At 35.7% G+C, this 27,890-nt stretch overlaps 1 protein-coding gene across 7 annotated transcripts in view; it reads left to right on the top strand.

The window, feature by feature from the left end:
• The window catches only part of MIPOL1 (mirror-image polydactyly 1), a 184,082-nt gene that overhangs the window by 65,105 nt on the left and 91,087 nt on the right, over positions 1–27,890 (top strand). For all 7 annotated transcript variants that reach the window (XR_011698027.1, XM_071557903.1, XM_071557896.1 and 4 more), the window contains one exon: positions 19,897–20,004. Coding sequence is in view for 6 of the 7 variants with exons in the window: in XM_071557903.1 (XP_071414004.1) it covers positions 19,897–20,004 (108 nt within the window). In the remaining variant the exon portion in view is untranslated. The remainder of the gene's footprint in view (positions 1–19,896; positions 20,005–27,890) is intronic.

Genomic DNA, 27,890 nt, shown 5'->3' with positions numbered 1-27,890 from the left:
TGGTAAAATGCATTGGATGATAGTTAACTGGGACTGAAGGATTTGCAAAAGGTGTAAGTGAGAAAAATATACATTAAAGGAATGTAACAGTACCACATGCAGCAATGCAAGCAATTCCTCCCTTTGTTGCTTTACATTCAGAAGATAAAAATCAGCATGTGGTCCTTGACTCTCCAAGTCTTACCCATCTGCAATGTGACTTGAAAGAACTTGGGTTCTTCTTTTTGCTCAAATCACCCATTCCCTGCAATTTCCTTTTTTGACAGAACAATAATTGTCTTCTTTCTCTTAAACTTAAAGGCAATCTTCATGCTTTTCCCATCTCACAGAAGAGTTTTTCTGTAATTTTTTAGGTTTGGGTCATTTTGGGGGTTTTTACCTACCATTTTTTTCCCTGGATTTTAACCTAGATTTAACTCAATAGAAACAGGTTGTAGGGAAGAATAGTTGAAGTAGGGAATATATCTCCTGAGAAAAGATTTTGGACTGGATGAACCTTCTTAGGTATTTATGCCAGGCAAGAAATTTCATCTGACTCTTCCAATATTGAAAACTTTGATTTTTAATGTGAATTACCAAAGTTATTCCACATCTAATTAATTTCTGCTACATTTAAAGTTGGGTTTGTGATCTTTAATCGTGTCAAGAATGTTGATTATATTATACTGAGAAGTCTTCTGATAAAAGTGTCTCCTCTACACACACTTATTCTTAATTTCTTTTTTTTTTACTTTTTTAGGTTTTTTGCATTCTTTCCTACTTTAACCTTGAAAGCCCCATCTGCCTACTTTTTTTTTTTGATTTTATAATCATAATAAGCAGCATAGCTACTGGGAAACATCCCATAGTCCTGCCAAAAGTTAATGTTCTTTCTTCTTTGCATGGGGCATTTGAAAAGTGAGCAGCTTATAAGAGTAAAGCTTTCAGAAAAAAAAAAGAGGATATTTTTATTTTCATTTTATCAGGTTTTACTTCATAGTTGAAATGAACTTTCAGGCATACTTGAACCATAAAACTTATGTCAATGTCAGAAGGGTATCACTGTAGGGCATTTAATATACGTTTTAATTTAATTGATTTTAAGATGCCTGTTTAAGGAGTAATCTTTTCCAAGTTATGAGCTTGAAAATTAATAAAGATAATTATTGTAGATGGTAATGGCTCAAGTGTCACCACTAGCAAAGCCATCTTTAGGCCTATCAGCAAAAAGCACAGGTAGATACTGCAGCTGAAAAAATAAATTAGTAGAATAATAAATCCTTGCCAAATGAAAATTTAAATATTTGGAATTAAGCTGTGATATTGTGAGACTGTTTGCAATTTATACTGCCTATTTTTTAAATTTATTATTATTAATAAAACTCTATTAATCATGTATTTTCAAATACGTGATGCTTTTACAGCTGTTACCATTGAATCTAGAAAATAGGTCCTTTGAATTGAAGCTACCATTTCAACCTGTGTTTCTCTCTTGATGATTCCTTGGGAATTCGTACCATACTTGAATTATTAGTAGTCTTTTGTTAACATTGCAATAGCAGTAGTTATTACAGTGCTAACAGCAAGAACAATAGGAGAGAGATTCCTACATTAGACCACAAAGGGACTAGATATAATTCGGGGGATGTATATGCTTAGCATAACAAATGCAAATTATTGGAAGTTAGATCTGGGATTGCCTCAGGCATTCTTAACATTTCAAGTTAAAATCTTTGTCTTGGAAATGACATCAAATATGAGGGGGGGAAGCTGTGAGAACAGCCTGAAACAAAGCAGAAATAGAGTAAGCCATTAGCATGGTGTGTCTGTCCTCTGGAAAATGCATTTTTAAAGTTGAGAGGTCACTGGGCAATAGGAGTTAAATGTATGACACTGTGTTGCTCTGTTCCTTTTTTACTCTTGGGTGGTTCTGGAGACAACAATATCATTTGAGTGACCACCATAACCAGTTCCATATGACAGAGAGCTGCCTATTGTACAATAACAAGGGTTTGGACTAACTGTGTTTAATGAAGCTGCATCTGTTGCTTTTCTCTGTGGTTTTCTTCACAGTATCCTGGTGTTTGACAGTTGATCCCAGTGAATATAAGTAATATCTAGCTTGTGGGTTTTTACTTATGGGTTTCCTGATTTTTCTGAGTGAGAAATGATAATGCAAGAGCCTTCATGGCTCAAACACATTGCTTTGATTCCAAGTGAGGAATAGGTTACATTCCTAGAAAATGGACGTTCTATAACCTTTGCATTTCCCTATGAACACAGACTACTTCCAACTAGTCTTTTAAGTGCAGTTTTATAATGCTTTTTCTGGTAGCTATGCTACTAAGGTGCATTTAACTGGACTGCTATTGCAGCATACTTGATGACTAGCTACAGGGGATTCTTCTGTTTGAATTGTGCTGGAATAATTTTTTTTATTCTTCAAAAAATGAGAAGCACTGTCCATGCCTTGGAAAGGTCAAACGGGTTTTTTGAGCTGTAACACCCAAGAACCTCTACATACTTTTTGAAATTTCCAACATGAATGTTACTTCTTACTCGGAAGCAGGTAGAGGCACTTCTATCACTGTGTTGAGCTGTGCATGTGTATGTAATCTTAGATCTTTCACTAGATTGCTGAGCAAATACGCAAACTACTTTTTGTATGTGTGAAAACAAATGAAATGGTATAAACTCAAATATTTGATACTACTTTTAGTATATATCTTCAAGTGAATAATAAACAAACAACTAAGACATGGCTAAACATTGACATCCACCTTTGCCTGTACCAACCCCTTTAAAAACAAACTCAACTGTTTGGTTGTATTTGCTAAGATATGTTTGTTAGTGAACAGATATTGTAGGAACTGAGGATCTTGAGTGTGTTTTATGAATGACTCTTTGAAAGAAAAATCAAGAAATACGCTTATTGTTATGAGAAATAAAACATCATTTTCTTGTCTGTAACATTCAGTTTTGTCTTAACCCATTCAAGGAAGAAACTTACTTATCCAGTTGATTGAAATACATTTTTGCCTTTCTTCAAAAATCTTTCTTGCTTGAGTAATCCAATAGTGACAGATAGCAGAGATGGCATAGTCACATTGTGTGTTCTTCGTAAAGTATCTAAAGAAGTGGTTTCCAGCAGGAGGCAATACAGTACAATATCTCAGCCAGCTATTAGCCACATCACACACCTTATGGACAGGAATGTTAATATCATTACCGGGTTGGCAGCTGAAGACTTGGGTAAGTCATTACAATTCCTTTTCTTCTGGTTCAAAGAAGAAAGTGGATCTTTTAGTTGGTACAGCTTGAAGAAAGTGATTTTTTTAAAGCTCATTAAGAGATTAGGAGATTGTGTGTTTGATATGTTTTCAGTCCTAACTAATTCTGTAAATGTTGAGGGTCAAATTCTGTCAGTTCTATACAGAGTTCTAAATATTAAGGATATATAATTTGTTGTTAAAGAAAAGCAGCAGTTTCATGGCTGGCAAAGTATATTGTCTATGATATTGAAGCAATAACATAACTGGCAAGCAAACCTGGTTTTACAGCTTTGAATAGTTTGATCACATCCTGCTGTGCAGGAACATGCTTATGACTGTTCATGTAAAAACTGGCATGCACCCAGTTGCTCATCTGAAGCAAGTATAAGTATCCTTCGCCATTTTTGAGGAACTGCTTGGCAGCAGGCGGCACTTTATCATCATTGAAAACAATGAGGAGATGCACTGTGCTTGACTGGGCATCATTATCAGTTTCGACTAATGACTAATAACTGATAAATGTCTGTACTTAGAACAAGCCAGCTTCTTGCTAACCTTTCTTTTATGTTCTGCTATAGCAATTTCCCTCCTTTTACACCAAGTAACATCTAGAGCTCTGTGTTACCTGTAATTCACAGAGCATTAAGGCATTCTCAGCACACATGAGTGAATAGGTCTTATTGAGTTAATAAACACAAGAATTGTATGAACTGTTAAAACAACAAAAGCATATGTAAATGGAAAAAAATATTTGCATATCTTGGGTCCTTAAGTGAGTAATACTCAGGTGTCAGGTTACAATGTCTTATGACTTTTATCTTAGGACAGAGGGGGATGTTATTTTTAGTAATTTGAATTTGCAGTTTGTTTTTATACTCTGTGTTTTGGTACCCTTTGATACTTCCTAGTTAAGGACACCAATCAGATTCTTGACTGGCAGAAGCACATCTGACAGTGGTCTCCTAGCTGCTCTGTCAAGACGCTTACCGTACTTTTCCCTTTGCCACTGATATTTGGGAACAGGAAAAGAGGAGGTAGGATGCTGTGTGTGAGCCAGGCAGCTGCTGTTGGGTATGGATGATTTTGGTCATGGGCTTATTTGAGAAGGAAAGTGAAGGTAAAGGGGATGTTTATTGTATTTTGAGAATCCAAGGACCATGCTGGTTCATTCCAATGGCTGATTTCCTTTGGTCAGGCAACAGCCAATTGATTTTGCTGTCATTTACAGTGTTTTAATCTGAGAGGTAGCAGATGAATGGGCCAGAAAAACAGAGACCTGTCTACAAGTTGCCCCTTTTGCCCTGCAAATCCCGTCTAAGTCCTCAGAGAAAGCAATAGGGATATGGAATAAGATATAGTGTAGATTTTAAAAAAGTAATAATTTGAGATTAAACATTAAAGGGGGCACTGTGACTGCAGGGAGTAAAGAAACAGGAGTTGATGAAATGGTTGTCAGTTTTATTGGGATTCACATCAGTGGGCTTGGGCAATCTTCACAGACATCTCTTCTTTGAAGGAAGTGCTAGTTAAAAGGGATCCTGAAGGAAGATAACAAAAAGCCAAGTTATATGAGCAATGGTTGTGAATAGTAATATTAGTTTTCCATTAGATTATGTTGCACTGGAACAGTGCTTTAAAATGTCATGTTTCATTTTCTCTGTACCTAAATAAAGATAATCCTTTGAAGTTTTGACTAAATCCATGTTTTAGGAAGTCCATGTTATACTGAGAGTGGTTAGATCCATGTTTTCTTTGCTCCTTCTCAGAATAAACCAAGTGAAACTCACCAAATGCCAATTTGGGACTCTATTTGGACTGTATTTGGGACAAATGCAGTAAAACTATGAGGAATGATGCTGAAGAGCTTCAAGAATTTTTCTCATCTCAGAAGAGGGCAGGTTCTTTTCTACTTGGATGCTTACTTTTTCTAAAAATTAACTCAGTTTGAAAATTTTTAATAATTCTTTACTTTTCAAGATGATTGCAGATGCTCTGACTCTCTACTGCAGGTATATTTGTGCTAGCTGTAGCATGACTGTTTTCCAGGAAAATAGTTAAGTATTACTGAAATAGAGAGGCAACTGACCAAAGAGAATCCTCTTGATGTCCTAAGTTGGGTTGTCTGATTTGTGTAGAATGATCCCTGAAAGAATAACATCTATTTAATCTTTTGCCACAGTGCTCTGTTTAATTTACTCAGAGTGTGTAATTCTCAGTTTCTCAAGCATTAAGAAATCTGAGGAATGGTGAGATCTTCAAACAGGATGGTAGGAGAAGTTTTGGGGACACTACAAATCCATGCTTGTAGTGTCAGTTTGTCTGTCACATTGATGTAGCAGATACTGTGATTTCTCTGTAGGCAGGTATCTGTTGATAGGGCATGAAACTCTATGGTTTCACTGGAGTCAGAATTTCACTAGATAAAGCAAGTATTTTGCAACGTACTCCTTAGTTTAGACTGCAGTGGGGCTTTGACTATGTGATGTCTTGTAGTTTTTGAGTTAATATTTCTCACAGCCGAAAGTGCAGGTCAGATGGTAGGTCATTAGTGGAGGGGAAGGAGGATCTGAAGAAATTACCCTAAGAAGTTCTTATACTGAACTTTTCTATTTAGTCCATGAATGCTAAGTATGAGTAAATATGTAAATATTAACGCAGTATTTCCTTGAAGAGAAGGATTACAGTTTGGTTTTTTGAGCTTTTGAAGTAAAATTTTAATTGATATTACGTTTCTTCTTTTTACTGACATAAGGTTTTTGGTTGAATGATGCCCTGAGACACATCATTGTTTGTACTGTTAAATCACCTGTTGTTCCTCTGCAAACAGTGTGTTGTGCAGAATTCAGAAAATACATGTCTACATAGTATTTGAGGGTAGTATGGTCAAGCTTGATGTCTTTAATTGCAAACTTTAATGAATTTCCTGTTGAACATTCATCTTCTCTTCACTATCTAGAAACTCCTCACCCCTTTGAAAATGACACTAAATTTGCATGCAAGCTTATTCCATTAATTGCTGTTTGACTCATCTATCATGGTGCTAAGCTTTAGATTCACACAGCTTAGACTTTCAAACCAATTTCTAGAATTAATTTAAATATTTAATGTCAAAACCCTAGGACGAAAGAGAGGAAAAGTGTTTTGTATGCTTATTGATCACCTGTTTCAGTAGCAGCAACCCATAGAGGGAATTTCTAATGTGATAGAAGCAGAAATCAAATAGTATTCCCTCTGAAGAGGAGATTGGATCACTGTGCATGCAAGAAGGTCTAGAGGTACCAAAACTATTGCAGAGATACCTTGAATAAGTTTTTCACAATACTTAACACTTCACAGTTGCAAGTACAGTACTGAGTATTGAATCAGATTTCAGTTTCCTTTCCTGCTGGATAAAATTTAGATTTTCTTAAAAATTGAAAAAGAATAAAATGCAGCAGTGTACTTTTTATGGAAAGCTGGTTTCCTTAGGCAACTTACTAAGGTAACTGTATGCAGAATTGCTTTGTTGTTTGGATACACAGATGAATTTGCATAAAAATTCTTTTAGTAAGTGACAAGATTTTTATGTTTCGTATTTATACTTAATGTGTAGTCTGAAAAGGTTAATATGCCTGACCTGTGTATTCACTTGCTTCTCCCCACTTGACACTTCTTGAATGTTCATATTTTCACTTTTGTGGTTTATTATGTCTGTATTAGCAAGTAGTGTGAATAAATAGTAGTGGATCTGGAGTATGAAATAGTTCTCAGCATCTGACATCCACACTAACACCTTTTGGGAGCAGAGCGGGAAGGTGGGCTGTTGCTTGTGTTTTTGTTGTTAAATTGGATTGGGGTTTTTTGTTTGTCTGGTTTTTTACATTGGACTAGCTGTAGTCAAGTCCTGTGGACTGAATACCCATTTGTTACGGAGTGCACTAGGTAAAATAGGAATCCATGCACTCCATGGTGCAGGACAAAGCATAATAAGTAGACAGAGGTGAGCGAAATTACATATTGCATCCCCAGTGCAAAGTAGCATGCAAATTGTGTAATATTCTAGTATTTTGGATTCAGACTTTTTCCTTTGAAAATTATTAGACTACTTTATGTGCAGACTTTTCTGATGAAGGTTTTGGTCCTGTCCTCAAGATATAAATGAACTTGGTCTTTCAAGGAGAAATAGATTTCAGACTAGTAGCACAGATTGTAAGTAAAATGATGTGCAGAATGTAAGGTTTTGATTTAATTGTGCAGTGGATATATCTTCAAAGAACAGCAGCCAAACTATATTGCTGATTGTGCCATTTCCACAACATCAGTAATTGACTAAGAATATTGTGAGACATGAGGCCAAGAAGGATGAATAGTGCTACTTTTTTGTTGATTTAATTTTCTTCTTTTTCCAGAGTCCCTAAAGTGAAAAATTGACCTCTCTTCCATTATTGCAATACCCTCCACCGTCACCTTTATGATTCAGCATGTGTGTTAAGCAGTGAGAGAGTAGATGAGTAAAGAAGTTTAGGTCTGGCCATAACAGAGGATGTAGGGAAGAATTGTGATGATGATAAGCTGACTATACATTTTCCATAGAATAATAGATGATTGAGACTGAAATGTGGGGCTTAAAAGCATTTTTGTGAGTTCCATTAATTTCTGGATTTTTAATTGTTTTTAAATGAGCAGGTAACAGCACAACAGCAATTTTCCCTCTTGCTTTGGTCTTGTGACCTTCTTTTTTTTAAGTTGTGAAGCAATTAATCAATTTTTGCAGGTCCTTAGGCTTGATGAAGTTATTTTGCATATTCCAATCTAAAGTCTGTAATGGTCCTGGAAAAAAAAAAAGGAACAAGAAAATCTATCAATATTCACTTTATGAAAAAGAGATTTCACAGTAGCATTAACTTATCTATGTCTGGTTCACCAAGTATGCCTACATTTGTTTGTTGTGTGGCTTTACTGTTTCGTGCTTCAGATTGTGAGTATCTAGGATTTAACCTCTTTTCCATATTCTGTTTATTCACTGTTAATTATTTTTCAAGCTGAGTTGCTTGAGAACAAGAAAAATTTAGCTTCCGTTACCCTCTATTGCAAATGAAGGACAGGCTTTCCTATTGTGTGTAATCTGCATGTGATTTTAAGATGTTGCTGTCAGGGAACTTTTTAATGCTTTCTGATGTTAATGCTTTGTTGTCTTTCTTTTCAGTCATGTTTTTGATTTATTGTTGAATATGAAGCACAAAATATCATTCTGGTTTATAATTTACTTTTGTACTGAAAATACTTTTTTAAATTACCCAGTTCAAATACAGAGAAATATTTAAAGGCCCTTAAGAAGCTGTGATTATGTTAAAAGTATAATACTTGTAGCTATAACTAAAACAATTACTGTGGTGGAAGAATAGTATTAAATCATACAAGTATGACAACTTTTTGCAGTTCTGGAGTTGTTGTCAGAAATACAGAATGCAAGTGGTTAATTACAGGGTATTTCATTGGTGTAATGTACTGATGCAGGATAATCAACAGTAGTGCTTATGAATGTATATTTTATATTGTTGATAACATGCAATTGATAGAGAGAGGGAATTTTAACATTACCTCTAATTAATGAATTAGCAGCTATAAATGTATAAATCTAAATATATTAACAGAATATGTGCAGCAGTTAATGGTCATCTTTTAGTTATGATTAGTTGCTTATTTCTTAATTAGCTCTGACACCTTTCTCTGCTGTTTGCAGAAGTATTACCAAAGTTTAGATAAACCCAAAAAAAAACAGAGTAAAGAGAAGAATTCCTATGAACACTTTGCTCCTAGTTGTCCCTTGAGATGACTTGTTCAATAGGTAAGATTTCCTTCCAAGTCACGTTGTAATCATTATGAGGAATTTCATACCTCAGAGATTATATTACAGATCCCAGCAATGTTAGGAAACAATAGCTTTCACTTTGTTTTACCTGAAAGTGCTCTGCTGTGTTATGTTCAGGACAGGAGTGAACACAAGGCCTCCCTGTGAATTTAACTCCATCTTATGTAGCTTTAAAAGAAAGTTTTCTTTCTTAATCTGCAAGCAATTTTTCAGCCTAATTGCTTTCACAAACAAAATGTTAGGATTTCAGCTGAATCTCAGATTGAAACACAAGTCTTGAAAACCTCAATTTGAAAAGGAGAGCATCCAGTGCCAGCCTTCAAGAAGAAAAAGCAAAATAATTGTTAATCCCTTGTGCTAAATCGTCACATCAGCCAGCTTTCTACTATAGGTATAGCCAGCAGCTGTGTCTCTCCTTACATATTCTCTTTATGTCATGTACAGTGTCTTCTATGGAATCCAGACTCTTCTCAGCAGTAGTCATGCATTTGACCCATTTTGTTTGTTTTGGCAGGCAGACCCATCACTTTGCTTTCACAAGTTGTCATAACATTCTTCTATCTTAGTGTTTTTCTTAATTTTTTTCTCCTAGGGTGTCCTATGCTCTAAACAAGAGGAATGGAGTTGCCGGGTGAGAGTGTTTGCAATCGCACGTGTCAAAGGCAGCTGATTTTAGATTTAAGCATTTCTGCTTTTCAGTAACATGTGTGAAAACTTTTATGTGGCTTTTAATTCAAAGCTGCGGGGTCAGTCTACTTGAGAAAGGTGCATCTATTTGGGTAACTAGTCATACTGATCTCTGTAAAACACCTAAGTGAAGCTAAAGCTAAATTTTCTTACAGAGATAAAATATTCAGATTGAACCACTACTTAATATTTGCAAAGTCTTACACATATACCAAGAATCATACAAATGTTTCTCAGTATTAGCTAAGCTCAGCAGTACATAATTTCTAAATGTGTGGGTTTGTTTTAGTTTTGCAAAACTTTGGTTTACTTTCTTAAACCTTTCTTTGTGGGGTGCTTTTGTCTTCTATGCATGATTTATTTTAAGCTTTTGCAAAGCTGATTTATTAAAAAAATTTTTCTTCTACTTTTTAGTACATGTAAACAAATTGGAAAAGATGTTTGGAACATAATTTTATATATTTGCTGTTACCTAAATCTCTGTATTAATGAGACAAAACCTGATTTCACAATAATATTTGAAGATTTATAATTAGTTAGTCCATTTTCACCCCTGTTCTGAGACAGTTAAAACACATACTACTTTCAGACAGTTCCGTTTTTTAGTATCAAAGTTTTCTTAAAATCCATGAAGAGGAAATACTACAGATTCGGATCATTTATTCAGAAAATATTTCTTGTCCCTGACATCTGCAGAGGTTTGTGCTTTTGCTTACATAGTTGGCTGGTTTAGTTTGTGATAATCACTAGTTTAAAGTAGCTGTTACTGCACATTAACGAAGTTTTGTGTGGATGTATTATATACAAGAAAAAATTGAAGAACTACCACTTAAGCAACTGATGGCTCAGTTGAGAGTACAAAATTCATCAAGACAGTGAACACCTGAAATCCCATTATTACAGTATCTGAATAAATAGATTTTGAATCTCTGGCATCTATACAGTGATCCATGACACTGTTTTCTTGAAAATGTGATGATATTTAAAGATGGACCAGAAGTATTGCTGTCCTTTTGTGCCGTAAATGCCAACTTAATGTTTCGGCAATGACCTTGTTTGCCTATGGATTTTACAAAAATCCATTGAAGATTATTTGAAAACCAGCTCATTAGGATGACAGATTGCTTACCAAATTTTGTGTTCTTGTCAACTAATATTGGTTACGTTCAATTAAAGAAGGTTACACTTTCTAAAAACATAACTCTATCAGCAGCTGAGCTCCTTGCTTATATCTGCAAATCAGATTCCTAAGTTCTAGATATAGTTGAAAGATTAGGCTGTGAATGTTTCTGCAATTTCTCCTTTTCATACACCTTTCACACCTTCACTACCTCTATTCTGGTATAAATATTGTTTGAGTACTAACACTGTGGATTATTAAGTGGGGGTGAGGGAAAGGCATTAAACAAAAGCAATTGTCAGCTTTCTGTTGTGGTGTTAGGTCAGATGTTTGACAAGCTGTCTCCTGGCCATAGGCCATCTAATTGTAATGGAGCTGACTACTTCTTAAGACCCAGCAAAACATGTGTCCACAGAAAGCAATGAATAGCTCTGCATTTGGTCAAGTCAGTAAAGCAAAGGGTTTGCATGTCATAATCTCAGTTCTGACATGATCGTGTCAGCTGATGAAGATTCTTAAACTTTCTATGCTAATTTCTTACCCCATAAACCAAGAAATTCCTATTTACTAAACTGATTTAAGTGTTGGAAAAAGTGATTAGTCAGTGTTTACCAAGAGTTATAATGTAATTAAATATGAATATAATTAAGAGTTATTGAGAATAATTGCATAATAAAGAGAATATGTATGGGAACAACATAAAGCAAAAATGTAGGCAAAAATGAGACAATACAGTGGAGTGAACCTTACACAGGCCAAGATGAGATTTGAAAATTAGAGTATGTGTACATTCAATTATTTTGCCATGCAAAATAAAGAAGGAAAGATGCTACATTTGAAGGTGGGAGAGACTAAAGAAATTGGAGAGGGAAGACTTAGGTTTCTTTCTTTCAGCAATGAAGGAGGATAAGGAAAATAAAAAATAAAATATTTATTAAAAATATAGTTCATGGCTTCTGAAATTTGTGTTCCTTCCTTTTATATTGGGAATACATGGTCTTTGACCAAAGCTGCCTTGCAAAATAGTGTGTAAATGAGTATGTGGGAGTTGCATTGATTTGGAAAACACATAGAAAGACCATAATGAGAAGAAAATCAAGATAGCATTTTAATATTCAAATGCTCTGACTTGCTTCTTTCTTGTACTACTACTTGGTACTTAGCCAGGGTAGAAACTATTCCAGATAGTCAGCAGGGCATTTAAGTCCTGGTTCTTGCATAAGTAGTATATTAATACATGTTCTGCTTCAATGGCAAATTTATTCCAAGACCTCTTGGGTGTTGTATAATTTTACTCTTTAAATGTTTTTAAAGATCTTGAGGTTAGTTACTCTGAATTATTTTCTGTGTGGGAGTTTCTACACTTAAATCATCTCTTGTATCTGTATGCTGGATTTTCTGCTGTACATTAAAACTAATCCTAATCCAGATATTACTGTACTTGTAGATCTTTATTCAGTGATTTAAAATTTATCTGATAAAGACTTCCTTTTTTGTATTTTTGTAATTATTTTTAAAAGAAAATCTTGACTCTTGAGTGCTCTTTCCATTTCATGATAAAAATTAGTGTTTTCCATTTGCTGAATTATTTGGGAGTATTGGTAATTTCCTTTGATATTGAATATCACACACTGATAAGTGAATTATAAGTTTATTGTACTGTGGCAGTGTCTGCTATTTCTGAAACTGCACTGAAGCGCATATGTGAGCAGGCATACTACTTGTGTACTATTCATCTGCTGACATGCTTAGTTTATATATTATTTATTAGACTTAAAGGCATGAAATTAAAAAATTAAATTAATAATGTGACTCCCATGTAAAACAGAAGTCACTTATTTATATATGACAGGCAATTAGGAAAAAAACACTCAGGTTAGTTGAATAGATTTTTGCTTAATTTCAGACCCAGTACAGCCTCATGAATAAATGTTTGGCTCTAGGGTACTGGGTTTATGCTTTGATTAGAAACAACTCAGAGGTGAGGTAAGTTTGCTCACTTATATGCAATGAATACAGGAAAAGGTGAAGGTGACCCAGTTACCCAGTTACGTGGCTTCAGCAGCTCTTGTGGTTGTTTCCCTCTGCAGATCAGGAGTCTACCAGCAGCCCCTGTTAGCAGAGCTGTGGTCATCCAGTGGCACAGCCGTCACAGGAACCCTGCATGAATGACCCGTCAATCACATACAGCTTCAGAACTTCACATTTTCCTTTCCCTATTTCTTGCACATTTTTTATAATGAGTGTCATTGATTAGGAAAGTCTGTGTGTGCTGCACTTGTTGAGAAGTAAATCAGGGTTGTCTTGATTTTTGAAATATCATCAACTGTAAGGAAGTAAGAATATATAGAGAATGCAGTTGGCTACTCAATGCTGTGGAATAGCTACATGTATATGGATCATTAACATGAACCATCATGTAAACAGCTAAAATTTATTGTCTAAATTTTTTTTATGTCTTACTGTGCACTTACAGTTTTCCTTTAACTCTTCAAATGAAAATAAATTAAATCTTGTTTTGCAGCATTTGAACTGTTCAGAATAGGCCAGGAAAAGGAATGGTAGGAGAAAACCAGTCATGCCTATACCATATTAACTGCCTTACTGCTGCAGGTTGCAACTGGCTCATAGAGACAAAGACAACAAAAATATTTCATTTGTATTTTGATGCATTTCTTTTTCTAACTTTTTGAAGCAAGACATAATTTCACTGCTGAAAAAAAGTGTTTACATTTAAGTGTTTCTCTTACTAATACAATATAAATTTTTAAAGATGCATATGTTTCTGAGGCCCAAGCTCTACAAAAACACTTCTCTTTCTTGAAATCCCAGTAGTCTTAAGCTGCTGGGCATTGTATAAATAATCATTTAGACACGTTTGTTGATGTTTTGCCAAAACTTTGAAGAGAAATTATTTCTTTCAGAGGTTAGAAAGCCTCAATTCAAAATTATAATTTAATGGAAAAATGTTTCTAGTGATTATTATATAGATACTCCTTTATTTCTTTTAAAATTATTACTTCGGAAGAAAAAGGATAAATTCTATTTATGTAAATATAAGTGCTTCCAAACATCTGCAGTTCAAAGTACATAATTCACAGTGACACCAAAGGTTGGTTTGTGTTTTGACTGGATGACTTTGGTATTATTTTTGTCTGCAAAGGAAAGAGTGTACAGCATCCAAGTGGTGCAAGATATTTGCCTCTCCAGAAATGGTGATGAATTTGGGACAAGAGGCAGACTGTTCAAAAAAAAAAATATTGAGCAGAGCAGGAGAGGAGGGCTGTCAGAGTGAGAACAGTTGCATTCCATTTGGCATCTTTGCACTGGGAGCTAGTATGAAATACAGATCATTATAAAAAATGAAAATGTGAACAAACTTAATCAACTAAGAGAAGAATCAGTTGAATTGGTTTTGTTTGCTTCACATGGTTGTTTATTGTTATCAGATTTCCTTAGGTCATGACTTAAAAGTATAACAGATGAAAAAGTAGCTTTGTTTCTTCATTGTTGTCATGTTCAGTGTCTAGAATAGTTATCTAAACTTCAGTTCTTCATTGCAGTGGATATGTGTTAACTAATTTCAAAAATCTAGATGTAATTTATCACTTCTGAAAGTAGTTTGCTGTGTAATAGTAGGATCTCAGTATCCCATAAACTCATCTTTCAATTGTATTGATGCATTTTCCAATAAGGTACAGTGTGTCATTTACTTTGCTGATGAGAATTTTGCCTAAAATGCATGTTGGAAAACAGTTTTGGCATTCGTATTGATTCCTACTTTCCCATCATTTGGAGGACATAAACCATTTTCCCAAGTTATTCAGTAGGAACTAGGTTATTTTTATTTCACACTACTTCAGTAACTGAGATCCCAGTTCAGCCAGGTCTTCATGCATAAAAGTCCACAGAACGTGAAGTGAAGGCACTGATACGCAATCAAGTCATTATGCACTGACTGACCCAGAGTAAGTGACTTAGCACTCACTTTTGATTTTTGTGTGAGTTCAATAAAAAATATGTTACCTTAAGTTTAATGACAGAATTAAGCTATATTTGTGGGAGGCTGTGGTTATGTACAAGATCTATTTTTAAACTATGAAGGCCATATAGGTCTGACTGATGGGACCAGATCAGACCAAAGATCCACCTACCTCGTGACCCTGACCTCACTCTGCCAGTACCTGGGCTTCAGGAACAGTACAGGAACAGGGCAAGCATGTTGCAGTGTATCCACCTAAGTACTGTCCCTATTTTCAGCAAGCTCCTTAGTGGAGTCCTGTGTGTTTATGACAGTGCTGATTCTTAACATTGTAAGCATTGCAGGTTTTGATAAGGACTATACATGAACAAATGTATTCTCTTGAAACACTGTATTTTGTGTGTACTAATTGGATGAGGCAATCAAATATAATTTAGAATTCAAGGAAAGAACTTCATGCACAATTTTGCCTCATCTTACTACATTTGTTTCATTAGACTTTGACCCTCACACCTGTAATAACAGAGACAAATCAATTCCTTTTTTTCCCCTACCATATAAATGGCATAATGTGTTGACTCTTTTTTTTCCCTAGCACATTGTCATAAGTTCAGGAGAGCTTCGTTTGGATTCCTTTTAATGAAAGGCAATGGAAAACATTATATGCCATATAGCAATATCAAAAGCAAATATAGATGTAAGAGGATTAAATAGCCACCAAGACTGCATTTGTAGTAAGGAAGTGTTATGAGTTTCTGTTATATTCAGCTTTAGCTGTTGCTTCCTGAGCCAAGGAGTGTCACAGTACCCTTCCCTGGCTCAAATTTGTGCTGAAATACCAAATGAGAAATTCACATGACATTACCATCTAGATTAATGAGATGAGAGCAAAACATGTATGCCTCTTTGAAAGCATGTAAACAGCCTGTCGGACCTAAGTGGTGCAGACTTAAACACACTTCTGTATGAGGTCTGTAGGGATAGATGCTGTCTTCATACAAACAAACTACGCGGGGACCAAATGGTTGGGGGTAGGAGGCTGCTCTGCTCGATCTTAATGCTTTGCTTTCATTTCCTTTCCTCAGCAAAGTCTTTAGTGTTCTGATCAAGGCATCTCTTTGACATGTGTCTACACTGCTCTTATATTCCTTGATGTACTCAAAGTGTTGGAGGTAGAGAAGCAGTTTTCTCAATTAATAGCCTCTGTTTCATTAAGTGTTGAACTCATGGGAACTTCCATTTAAGAGCACAGTTATACCTCAGATAAGATGTTTAGGTAAGCTGTGTTGCACAAAATATTTTGTCTCTGACTTTAAGAGGATTCTGTTCAAAGTTTTCCTAAGTGTGAATTTTCACAAGTTTGGGATAATAGAATTTAGACATTCTTACGCATAATATTTTAAATTAAACACTTCCTTTAGCTTTCAGCTTTCTTGAAAGGATGCATCCAACATTTCCTTTTTGCCAGTATTGAGTTGGATGATGTCTTCTCTTCACTGTGCTCCAAAAAGTATTTTTATATATGTTTTTAGGAGGAACTCCAGTTTTTTACTTGCAGCTGTTGGCGTTTTAGAGCCCTGGAGTGAACCAGTAAAAACACATGTTCTTTCAAAGAACATCTATTTTTACTGGACTTTGCTAACAACCAGTGACACAGAATTCAAAAAATGTTGGCTCAAATGAATAGAAGGGCTGCATTGTTTTAAACTCTATTTTTAAAACTTTCTTTACAGCAAGATTACGCTGAGATTTCATGTGCTCTTGTTCTTACAAAAACTGAATGCTTGCTTTTAGAATAGATTTTAATGTTTTAAAAGTAGGTCTGGTATCAAAGTTGTAAAGTATAAAATTTTAGTAAGATATACACAATGTGGCCATTTAAGAGTATTTTTATAATGCTTTCACAGAAAGGATAATTGAAGATTTTACTTCCTAGACAGCCAAGAATAAATTGTAACATCTTCTGTTAATATATTTTTTTGAACATATTGAAACACTTAAGCACAATGGTCAAATTAGATCACCATTTCTTTCAGTGATGCCTTCAAAATGGATTTGAGCAGTATGCTGGTTTAATATGCCCAGTTTTTCTCAGATATCATCATTCTTAGTGGAAATGAAATGAAAGAGGAATTACAAGATGTTAGCAAATTTGGTATAAATGTAGTCATGTCAAGTTTGAGTTGATAAGGAGATCCATCTATTTTATGTTACCTATGTTGCATCTTTACTGTACAGGCTCTGTGTTGTGCAAGATACTGGAGTCCAACCACTGCTCTTTATTTCACTGTCCTGTTTTCACAGGAGTGGAGTGGAGAGCAGAATTAAGATCGCATTCCTGCCCTTAGTTATACAGTTGTCACAGTGCACCAAGGTCTTTTTTTGTATAATCCCTGTAGGTAAATTTGGCTCTTAGCATATTTTCATGTATTTCTTGGAATCAAGAGAATAGCATGATTACAAATTCAAGTTTAAAGGTAAATTGACATTTTAATTTTTTTGATAATATTTACTGTAAAAAACTTGTGCTGATATCAAATTGGGGATTCCAAAACACTGTTTTGAAGAGGAATGTTGGTAAAACAGAAAAGTGAGTGGTCTGCTCATCCTGCATAATGTAATGTATAGTGTCATAATGCCTGAAGTGGTAGATTGATGTTTTTAGTGGTGTTTAGATCATGGATGCTAGAGAAAAAAATCATAATTTGGGTTTACTTCTTCAATATTTTTATACCTTCTTGTGTGCAAGCATGTAATTTTCATGATAGATGTGAAAAAATAATTACAGCTGAAATTCTGTGATTGCTGATTTTGTTGTGGGTGTGTTTGTGAAGTAAACATAGACATGAGATATCTCACGTATGTAAAGTATTTATGATCAAATGTATCTTAGCATTTTTTCTGTATTTCCCTATCTGTGGGAAAGTGTCTTTTTCTCTCTTTCTTGCAATTAAGAAAGTTTACAACACACACAAGAGAATGCAATACACCAGAGAAATTCACTGCTTTTAAAACAGGTAATTCTGAGAGAAGCTTAAATTTCTAATAGAAGTAATGAAATACAAAAACAGTTATGTGAATTGAATTTTAATAGTATTGTTGGGCTCCTACAAATATTTGAAATTTATTCAAATATAGGAATGGATCATTCTGGTTTATATACTGTGCTGGATGCCTGATGACCAGTACATTGTTAAGGACTTATTTTGTGTTTAGGTAGTTAAATGCCACCCTGATGCCCAATCCCATCTAATCTTGGAAGCTCAGCAGGGTCAGGCCCAGTTGGTACTTGGATGGGAGACCTCCTGGGAGTACTATGGGCTGTAGGTTCTAGTCCTGAGGACTTCATTGTCACTGTCCAAGCTTGCTTGGCGGTGGCAGATGAACCTCAGGAGTTAAATGGTGGGGCCAGTTCTGCGCACACTGTGCCTCACCTAAAAAATCCACTGGGCAGGCTCAAAGGACACACTCAAGTGGGGGGAGCCCTTCCCAAATCTTCATTTGCAAAGCCTAGCCATATACATTTTGTGTTTAAGAACTGTATATAATGGTATAATAATTTGTAAGTGGTAAGTAACATGAAATTTAATGTATTTAAAAGATAAAATGAAATTCAGATAAATAACAGCATAAAATATTCAGCTTGTTACTCTCAAGTATATATCTAAGTTATTAAAAAGAGACCATTTCTATTAATAATTCTCCTAACTATTCTTCTTTAAAATTTCTGTCTTAGGATTGTTTAGCATCCCTTAATTTACTTAGCCCTCAGTTATAATTTTTGCAGTTCTGCAGCTTTCTGTTTCATGATTTTTCTTTTTTTAGAGTTGACATGAGCGATGTTTCATTGTACCATATACTGAATTGCTCAGGAATAGGTTGTATATACGTGGTGGAAAGCTCAGTTCTGTGTTGTCCACGGTCACTAAGATAACACAAGAGACTGATACTTCCAGGTCTGTCGTTTGAGACAGCAATGCTTACATGAGCATTGTATCACAATTCTTATTCCTTTCTTACTAGTGTTTTAAGAAAGTATGTATCAAAATACTTTTATCAATTGTCTTTTGTCTTAACAGTCTGTGAGCTTTGGGTTTCGGTGGTGATAGCCACACTACTTGCTTGTAATACAGTGTTGGTAAATGCACCTCCTGGTGCTGTGCTTTTCCCGAGTTCTAACAGTTGTTCCCCTACGTCTTCTTGATACTTCATCTGTTTTGTTTTGCTTTTCTTTTATAAAACAGTTGTTTTCATAACATAATGAACTGTCCACTGACAACTAATTGCTCTTTCAAACCCAGGTAACTGGGCAAGACTTTTTATGGTTATCATAAAAACTGGAAATGTGATTTGGCTCACAACTTTCAGATCTTTAATCTTTAAAAGAGATGCCCAGCAGTCAGCAGTTAAGTATATGTGTATATGCACACAGGGAGCAAGTGTTAATTTTTCCCCATTTTTTTGTCAGTAAGTTAAATATTTAATGAAAACAATCTTAAAACTTCTTTCAATATGTGGTGTGTGTTGGAGAATTAGAGTAACCCCTTAGTGTAAAAAATAGTATAAAAATACATGTATATATTCCAATAACAGGCTGGATCCTGGATTTGGAAGGAGAGTCTTCATTTACTTGCCTTTCTAAAAGCATGCATTCTTTCCTTTATATGCACTTACTTAATATATAAAAGCCAAAATCTAGCCATATATTGGCATAACTAGGAACAGAAATTCAACCCAACATTTCTAAGGCTTTTCACAACATTCTCCGAGATGTCTTTATCTGATACTTAGCTTTTTTGGCATGCAATTGGACCAGGAAAAAAAAGAATAATGATTCACATTTGAAAAACATAGCTTTAGTATTGTGTGAGATTGTAACTTGTTTTTATCTGATGCTTTCACTACTGCGGAAATGGTGATGGGGTTATTTACGTTAATTCATTTGGCTTTTTGAAAAAAATATGCCCACACTCCTCTACTTAATGGGATTCTTTCCCCGTTGCAGTGCAAACGGCTGGAGCAGGAGCTTCATCATCTGAAAGAGCAGAACCAGACTTCAGCAAACAACATGAGACATCTGACTGCTGAAAACAATCAAGAACGTGCTCTGAAGGTAAATCTCCATTTCTTCTTGCAGGCAAATTAAGGTTGTAAGCCCCTGGTGCCAGCTTTCTGGGCTGCATATATCAGTTGTGTACATTTCGGCAGAAGTGAGCTATGGTGTTTGCCAACAACCCCTTCTTTAAACACAGATACAGCACCCTTCTGTTATGGTTTTATTTTATTTTGCGTATGAATGCAACAAGAAAAAAATAACATATCTTCCAAATTATTGGTCTGGTAATTAACACTAAATGCTTGAGATCTGTCCTTGAAATATTACATTTTATAAGGTGAACAAACTGCAACTATTTGCCTCGTGGTACCTTTACAAAACTAATATTTTAAAGTATGGCTGTTTGATCTTTTCCCAGCAGTGTGTGCTATATTAATAACATTCTTGACCGATACTACATGTTGACCACATAGTTGATACTACTATTTACAAAGGGTAGCTAGTTGGAATTGGGAGGAGGAATAATAAGTCTTGTCAATAAGAATAAAAACGAGCAGAGAGGCGAGAGAGGGTCAGAGAAAGGACAGTGTAAAGTGACAGGTTATTGCTGCTTTGAGAAAGGGAAATTGTAATGTCAGTGGAATTGATAGCTACATACCCAGCAATATCACTGCTAGTCAGAATAAGAGACTATGCCAGATAAGATGTGCAAGCATTGTGCACAACTATTCAACCACTATATTCTGAAAAATCTCTTTTACAGGTAGTGGAGATACAATATAAATACTGAAGCTACTCTGCTTATACTGTGCTGTATTTTAAAACTGTTTGATTTATACAGTAAGATCCAAAGATATCTCATTTATAGACAGATTTTCCTCTGCCTCCTTTTTCTATTTTTTTTTTTATATTTGGGAAACATCATTACTCATACAAGAACTTGACTGAAACAAAGTATAGGAATAACAGTAAATCCTTGTGAAGTTTGACATTTCTCAATCTTAAAAAAATAAGTATAATGAATAAACAGAGAGAGGCTGCTTGCAACGTAAATACTCTGTGTTTCATGGGTTTATAATTGCCATCAGAATCTGTGGTGATTATTATGAAATCAAGTGTACAATACTGAAAGCAGATGACTAGAAATAGAGATCATAAACATTCAGGGCTGTTTCTGACTGCACTAAGTGTTGTTTTGAATCTGGTATCACTGAAAGCTAGTGCTTGCCAAGCATGCTATTATTGAACACAGAATTGGTTTTTCATTAATTGCATGCTAACTTGTTTTTAATGCGTCATTGAAAATATTTTGCACAGAGTCTTTCTGTTACAAAAAAAAAATTATTTAAACTACACTTTTTGCATTTAATATTGCCTGCATAATGCTTACAGAATAATTATGTTTTCAAAGCAGGAAATTACTTGATAGTTCGGAGTGTTACTAGGATTTCATTCTAAGCCAGATACTGCTCTCCTAGCACCAAATCTTTAAAGAATTTAATTTCTGACTGTCACAGGCATTTTTTTATTTTTTGACATTAGAAGTTAATTGGTCAATAGTCTTTTAGATTGGAGAGTCTGGGGAGGGAAAAAAGGAATGCTTTGCTGCGGTTGAACCTTTTTTAATGTTGTAGCTCCATGGAGTTTTTCTCAGTTCATATTACTGTTGCCTACAGCAAGGACAGGTCCACTGGAATATTTTTAAAAAGGCTGATGGGTCAAGCTGTATTCTTGACCTTGAAAACTCTAAAATGCCCCAGTGAAATATTGGCATTAGTAGTTAGCTTTGATATTCAGCATATGAGCACTCATCCTGACCTAAGCACTCATGTAAATGAAAAGCTTATCACCTGTTTGAGTGTAGCTTCAGCCTGGAAAATAGACTGTCTAGTAGGGATGAACATTGTGTTAGTGACTCCCTTAGGAGTCACTTAGAAACGGGTTCAATCCGTGCTCTGGGCCTGGCTGCAGATGGCTGCCATCAAGAGCCAGAGCTCCCAAAGGAAGAAATATCCAGCCAGAACCTGCTGACACGTCACACACTATGGGGTCCTGGAACACACTTCCCCTCTGAAACCCCTTTGTTCTTAGCTGTCACCTCCTGCGTCTTGTGTGCACTCGGGGGTTATTGTAAGTGCTACATGCAGAGTTCATGTACAGATCCAAGCATCCCATCTTGCCCCCTCTCCACCACAGAACACCCTCTGGATATCTGACCATTTTCAGAGAAATAGGACAGGCCATTTGTCTCTGTGGTGCATGGAAAATACCAACACAACTACTTCTATTTCCACCATCATCCAGGGAACTGTATTTATTTTGACCACCTCCACTGGCAAACTAGAAACTGTGCTATGTATTATGAGACTGTTCACCAGAAGGAGTCCAGGTATTTCTTCTGAGTCTGTCCAGGACAGTTTCTGTCATGAAAGATTTTTCAAAAATTCATCTTAATTTTCCCTGTTCTCTTAAACTTAATTAACATTGTCTGATTCAGTTTGACAAAAGGTGTATTCTGATGATGAGGAATTTTATCTGCTTTACATTTTCTTCTGGGAGTAACAGAAGTGTAAGCATCAGATGTGGTGCAGGGATATTTGCTATCTTAACTGAATAAAAGTACAGTAATCAGGATCAGCTAGATTAAGGATAGCATAAAAGTTTTTGATAAAAGACAAGATCATTAACTCTATAGAATCCCAGAATACATGTAATAACAAAACCCAATGGCTATTGTTTCTTTTTTACTTTTTAAAATCATCTAGAGACCATGAGATTAGCTCAGTTATTTAAAACTTGGTGCCAATAGCACACAGATCATGGGTTCAGTCCCCTGTATGGGCCATTCACTTAAAGAGTTGGACTCGATGATCCTTGTGGGTCCCTTCCAACTCAGAATATTCTGTGATCTGGCATTCCCTCACAATATTGAGTTACTTGGAAGGAAAAAATGGTAAGACCAATCCACAGGAAACCTATTTCATTCCACTGATGGTAAGGTCTAATAGGTAACATAATATGCAAGCTTTCAGATTTTTAGAGGCAGTAGCAGTTGATAGTGAGGCAAAGCAGCAGGGAGACTGTGAGAGAGGTGTAGTGGGAGTAAATTGGCCAGATCCAGGATCTGGAAATCAGAAGGATGATGTAAGCACTCTTTTGCATGCTTTTGTTTTTCCACTTCTAGATCCCATGTCATACCTGAGGTTCATGTAACAAATAGAACATATGACATATAAGGGATGCTGTGCACATCGTAATGTGCCATTTCATCTTACTGTGCCATATAACATCTGCACATCTTTGTATGCAGAAGATAACTCTTTTAACTAGTCTCTGCATACATATTAGTAGTACGTGATTTTAGATTTCCGTATTTAATGTATTTATTGCATAGAACATTCCTTATAGGGATGTGGGCCACTCAGCCCCACAATGCCACACTGGCATTCATAATTTTTATAATATTCTTATTGGTCATAGAGGATTGTATTAATTGATTGAAAAGGCCAGTTTAAAGTCTTCCCTTCAGGCAATGCCCACAACTGCACAGAGGTCATTCAGAGAAGCATGTGGGCCCCTATTTCCATAGTTAAAGTAAAATAATCCTCTTCTTTGTGAAACCATTTTTAAAAATCTCTTATAATATTTCACATTGAATTATAGCTAAATCTTTCAGGGATAATTGCTTCCTAAGGGCCTATACATTTGCGCTCTTAGTACATTTTCATAAAATAAGATCTGCAGAGTGCTTTGCAGTTCTAATGTGTCAGGGTCTATATGTAAGATTATTCATTTGTGCTTGGCCTTCATAATTAACATCTGGTCTCTACTGATTCTGATAAATGTATTCCCACAATACACAGAAATAGCTGATTCAATTAAACATAGAAAAGTTGGAGAATTGCTGTTTTTTCATTAGTGTTCAAATATTGTTGCCCATCATTTTATTCTTGTTAGATTTGTAGTGTGTAACTTTGAAATTCAGTTTTAAGTTACACATTTTTTCTAATGAAAAATAAAGTTTTTGCCAGTGTGTTTGTCCTCTTTACTGAGTTGAATAATAATAGGAAATGAGTCCTCTGAAACAAATACCTAAATGTGAAATTTCATTGAAAATGTTTAACTGGATTTGAATGAAATAGATAGAGATGACTTCTTTTTTTCCACAGGTCTGATCTATTTTGTAATTTTTAATTAAGTGGCATATTCTTCTTAAAGCAGCTACTAATCTACTTTAAAGACCAGAGAAACACACTGATTTTACTTTCTAGGCAAACTCTTGAAATAGACAGGAGGGCTATTTCATTGTGTTATACAAATCAGGCGCCCTTTACTGACTAAATGAGATTACTCCATCCAATTATGATGTCATTAGAACTTGTAAAGGTTATTAGTCCCCTTCAGAGCTGTTAAGATGTTAATCTTTTTTTATGATTGGCTTTTCTTGTAATGTCTGCCTTTCTTTGTAGTTGCAGTTTCTTATAGAACTTATTCAACATGCTTCCATAATTTTATTAGGAATATAATAAATTTAGGCACAGCCAAGAAAGTGACCTGAAGGACCTGACAGAAGTTTGTCTACAGTAGTGTCCTAAAGCAACTGTGGCTGATATCATCTGCTTTCTGCTGACATACAAGAATTGGGTCAAGGGCATGAAATCCACCATGCATACCAGTTTGCTAAGTTATTATGGGGATGATGCCTGTGAAAAAGCCACTCTAGAAGACTTAAGTATTCCCTGATGAATGTTATAAATTGTATTAAGCTCTGTTTTGATTTGTAGAATTTCCCAGATTCTCAGAGTAGAAACCATTTTTCCCTCTCTTCCTGGCAACAACAACCACAAAAACAAATCCAGCTGACTAGTCTACCTGTCACCCATAAAGAGCATGATCACAAGAGATTCTGATGTTGAAAGAGCTTAACATTTTTTTCAAAATCTTTAGCATGAAGTATAAAATGTTTGCTTCTGTTGAAAAGCATGGAGTATTCATGCTATTGAGGCGTACAATATTAACTGTGGAAAAAAGTCCTTCTTTCAGATATGTGGCCTTTAACTGCAGAAACTAGTTCAAAAATGTTTTTAGGTTTAGCACTTCAGAGCTGAAATTTCAGAGCTTCATTTTATTGAGTTTAGAGCTGGTTTATGGCTGTAAAGCCTCTGATTTGTTCCCAGAAGAGACACATGCTTTTGAGATGCAGGGAAACTTGCCTGAATCAGTGTTGGGAAACCAAGAGATTCCAACCTCATCTCTTCTATTCAAATTCCAGTTCAGCCTATAGTTTTTGCATTTTAATATTTATTAATTGCATCCTTCACAATAATTTTATATGGGGCAACACAGATCAGGTTGATTTACTAGACATTTAGAATATAAGTTTTGAATGTGTCAAGGACCAGCCACATCCCAAGCACCACTTTGCCACCTTCAGCCATTGCCCTTGTTGCACTGTAGTTACTTCAGTGCTGCATGGCTGGTGGAAAAGGCTGGTTACCTGTATTTTATAGCTAACAGATGAATAGCTATGTTGACCACTGAAGTGGGTGTTAACACCTTTTTCAGTTCCTAGCTACACAGTACCTAGGTACTGCATGGGGGATGGGAGGTGGGGAGGAGTTTAAATTTGCTGTTGATCCACTTGTTGGTATGGTGTTATTAGTTTGTTATTAATTACTCTGGCCAGTATGCATTGTTCCCTCTGTCTAAAAGAATAGCAACCTGTGAAAGCTCACCTTGAGAGCTCACTCTGTGGAGCAATCATGCTTTTCATCCTGGTTGTCATGGGCTGCTATCTACAACAAAGGACTGCTGTCACATTTGCAAATGATTTTGTAGGTATGTTTGAAGACCGGGATACCAGCTTCATATTGGAAATAGAAAAGGAGAAGTAGATTGGAGATCTGTCTCAGTGTGAGGAGATACCCTGTACCCTTGCTTTTTCTTATGATCTGTGTCTATTTTTCTGAAACCAGAAGAACACTTCAGGAGAAATGGAAATAGTTAACAGGTTTCTTGGAGGTCATCTCTGGCAAATAATATGTTGTTACAGCTAATCCTGAAAGGTTCTTTGTGCTATTCTTCCAATAATTTACTTGAGGATAAAATACTACAGGATTTGTCAAAGTAAGCTGCAACTTCTAACTTTGTGCAAGAGCTGTTTCAGTAGTTCCGTTTCTTCTCCTAAGCCAGTCTCCACTTCTCTTACTCAGCTTTTAGAAGAGTTGTCCAGTTCAGGTTGTAGAAAGCTACGATGAATTCCTTTCACTCTCCAGTAGCTACCCTAGTGTGTGCCCTTGTTTAAATGCCAGGTCAATGTGAGAGGAAAATTTGCTACCCTGTCAGCAAAACTTGTTATAGAGCACATGAAATCACTGTTAATTTTTAGAGCGAAAGTTTGCTGAAGCTTGCATGCTTAAATTGCTTTTAATTACATAGTGGAAGTGAAAATCACCAACATAGTAAATCTTGAAGCATGCTGCTGACAATCTGGATGTGGATAAGAATGCACAAACATTTTTCTTTAGTTGCGGCTTCCAAGACACTTTATCAGACAGGGTAGATACAGTCACAGTCTAAATTTCATTGAACAGAGCCTTTGCTTGTGCTGCACCCAGAAACACTTAATCACAAGGTCTTAAAGTGTGTCACTGAGGTTAGACCCAAGTCTGTTCTGCTCTTATCTGTGCTAGAAGCATGATTAGTCACTTTACGGCTTGGGGTTATTAAACAATACTGTACACCTCAGAGAATATCAGTGTGAACTGGTACATCATGCCATAAATAAACACTAAAATGAGGTTGCAGAAACTCCTGCAGAATTAATAATTTTCTGCATTCCTTTCTCTTTAACTTACAGTGTCTCTAAAAGATATTGCTACAGACTCCAACAGCCTACACAGTTATCTGTATTCCTGGAGAGGAGAAAATGACTTGTAGAATCCTACAGTGACCAACATTCCCCTTCAAGCCTAGTGGAAAAAGTGTGAACTCTGATTGAATGGTCTATTTGATGTTTCCCTGGACCCAGTTGTTCTTTTGAGCCAATTACTCTTTTGAGCCAGATGTCATAACCTGATCCTCTGGTCAATTGAGGGCTGGAGATCCTCAGGGGATCCCTCAAAGGATTTCTCCATCTGCTGTCATATATTTGGGAATGTAACAGTTTGCCTATGTGTATCCCCTATAGACAGGAAGTGACTAATGTAGTATGTGTGTTTGACCATGAGTCAGAAAACGAAGTTCAGAAATTTGATCTGCTAGTATTGCTATCAGTGACCAGTTTTATTAATTGGTTTTTGTAGCTATCCAGGCTGGTATACTCTATTTAATTACTTAAATTTTGACAGAAGGTTTTTCACAAGTAGCAATGCCATTCTTAGTGATGGTCTCTTCCCATCTAGTAATTAATGTTTTAGCGCTGATAGATGTTTGTATTCATTGACCAAAATTTCTTAAGTTGTAAAAGGAGTTGAAAGTTTAGAATGATTGCTTAAATGTGCCATAAGCAAACAATAAAATGTTTTCCCCTGATGGAAAACATGAGAAAAAATTATGAGACACTTGTTCTTCACTGAGAGTGAAGTTGCTCAGAGTCCCTTTAGAAACGCAGGCTTTGAGAGTTCAATAAATTTGTTTTATATGAAGCATCTACTTGGGAGTTGAAGAGAAATTAAGTTTGGTAATACTAGTACTTGCATGATTTTTAGTGATCAGCTTGCGTTGATATTAAGTGGCTATGTGGATAGACAGTAGGGACGTTTGTACTGCTTTTGGTTCACTAAAGCATCGCTGTGGGCCAGAATTTTGAATACGTTCAAGCCTTGAGTTGTTTTCAAATTGAAGGAATCAAAGAGACATACCCAAGTCCCATCTTTGCTTCCTTGGTTGCACTGGTCATGCCACCTTTCTGTATTTTTAAGGCTGTCCTTTCACTGACCACA

This window comes from Pithys albifrons, chromosome 6 (genome assembly GCF_047495875.1).
Source record: "Pithys albifrons albifrons isolate INPA30051 chromosome 6, PitAlb_v1, whole genome shotgun sequence".
Taxonomy (NCBI): domain Eukaryota; kingdom Metazoa; phylum Chordata; class Aves; order Passeriformes; family Thamnophilidae; genus Pithys; species Pithys albifrons.
This window is presented reverse-complemented; position numbering and strand designations above follow the sequence as displayed.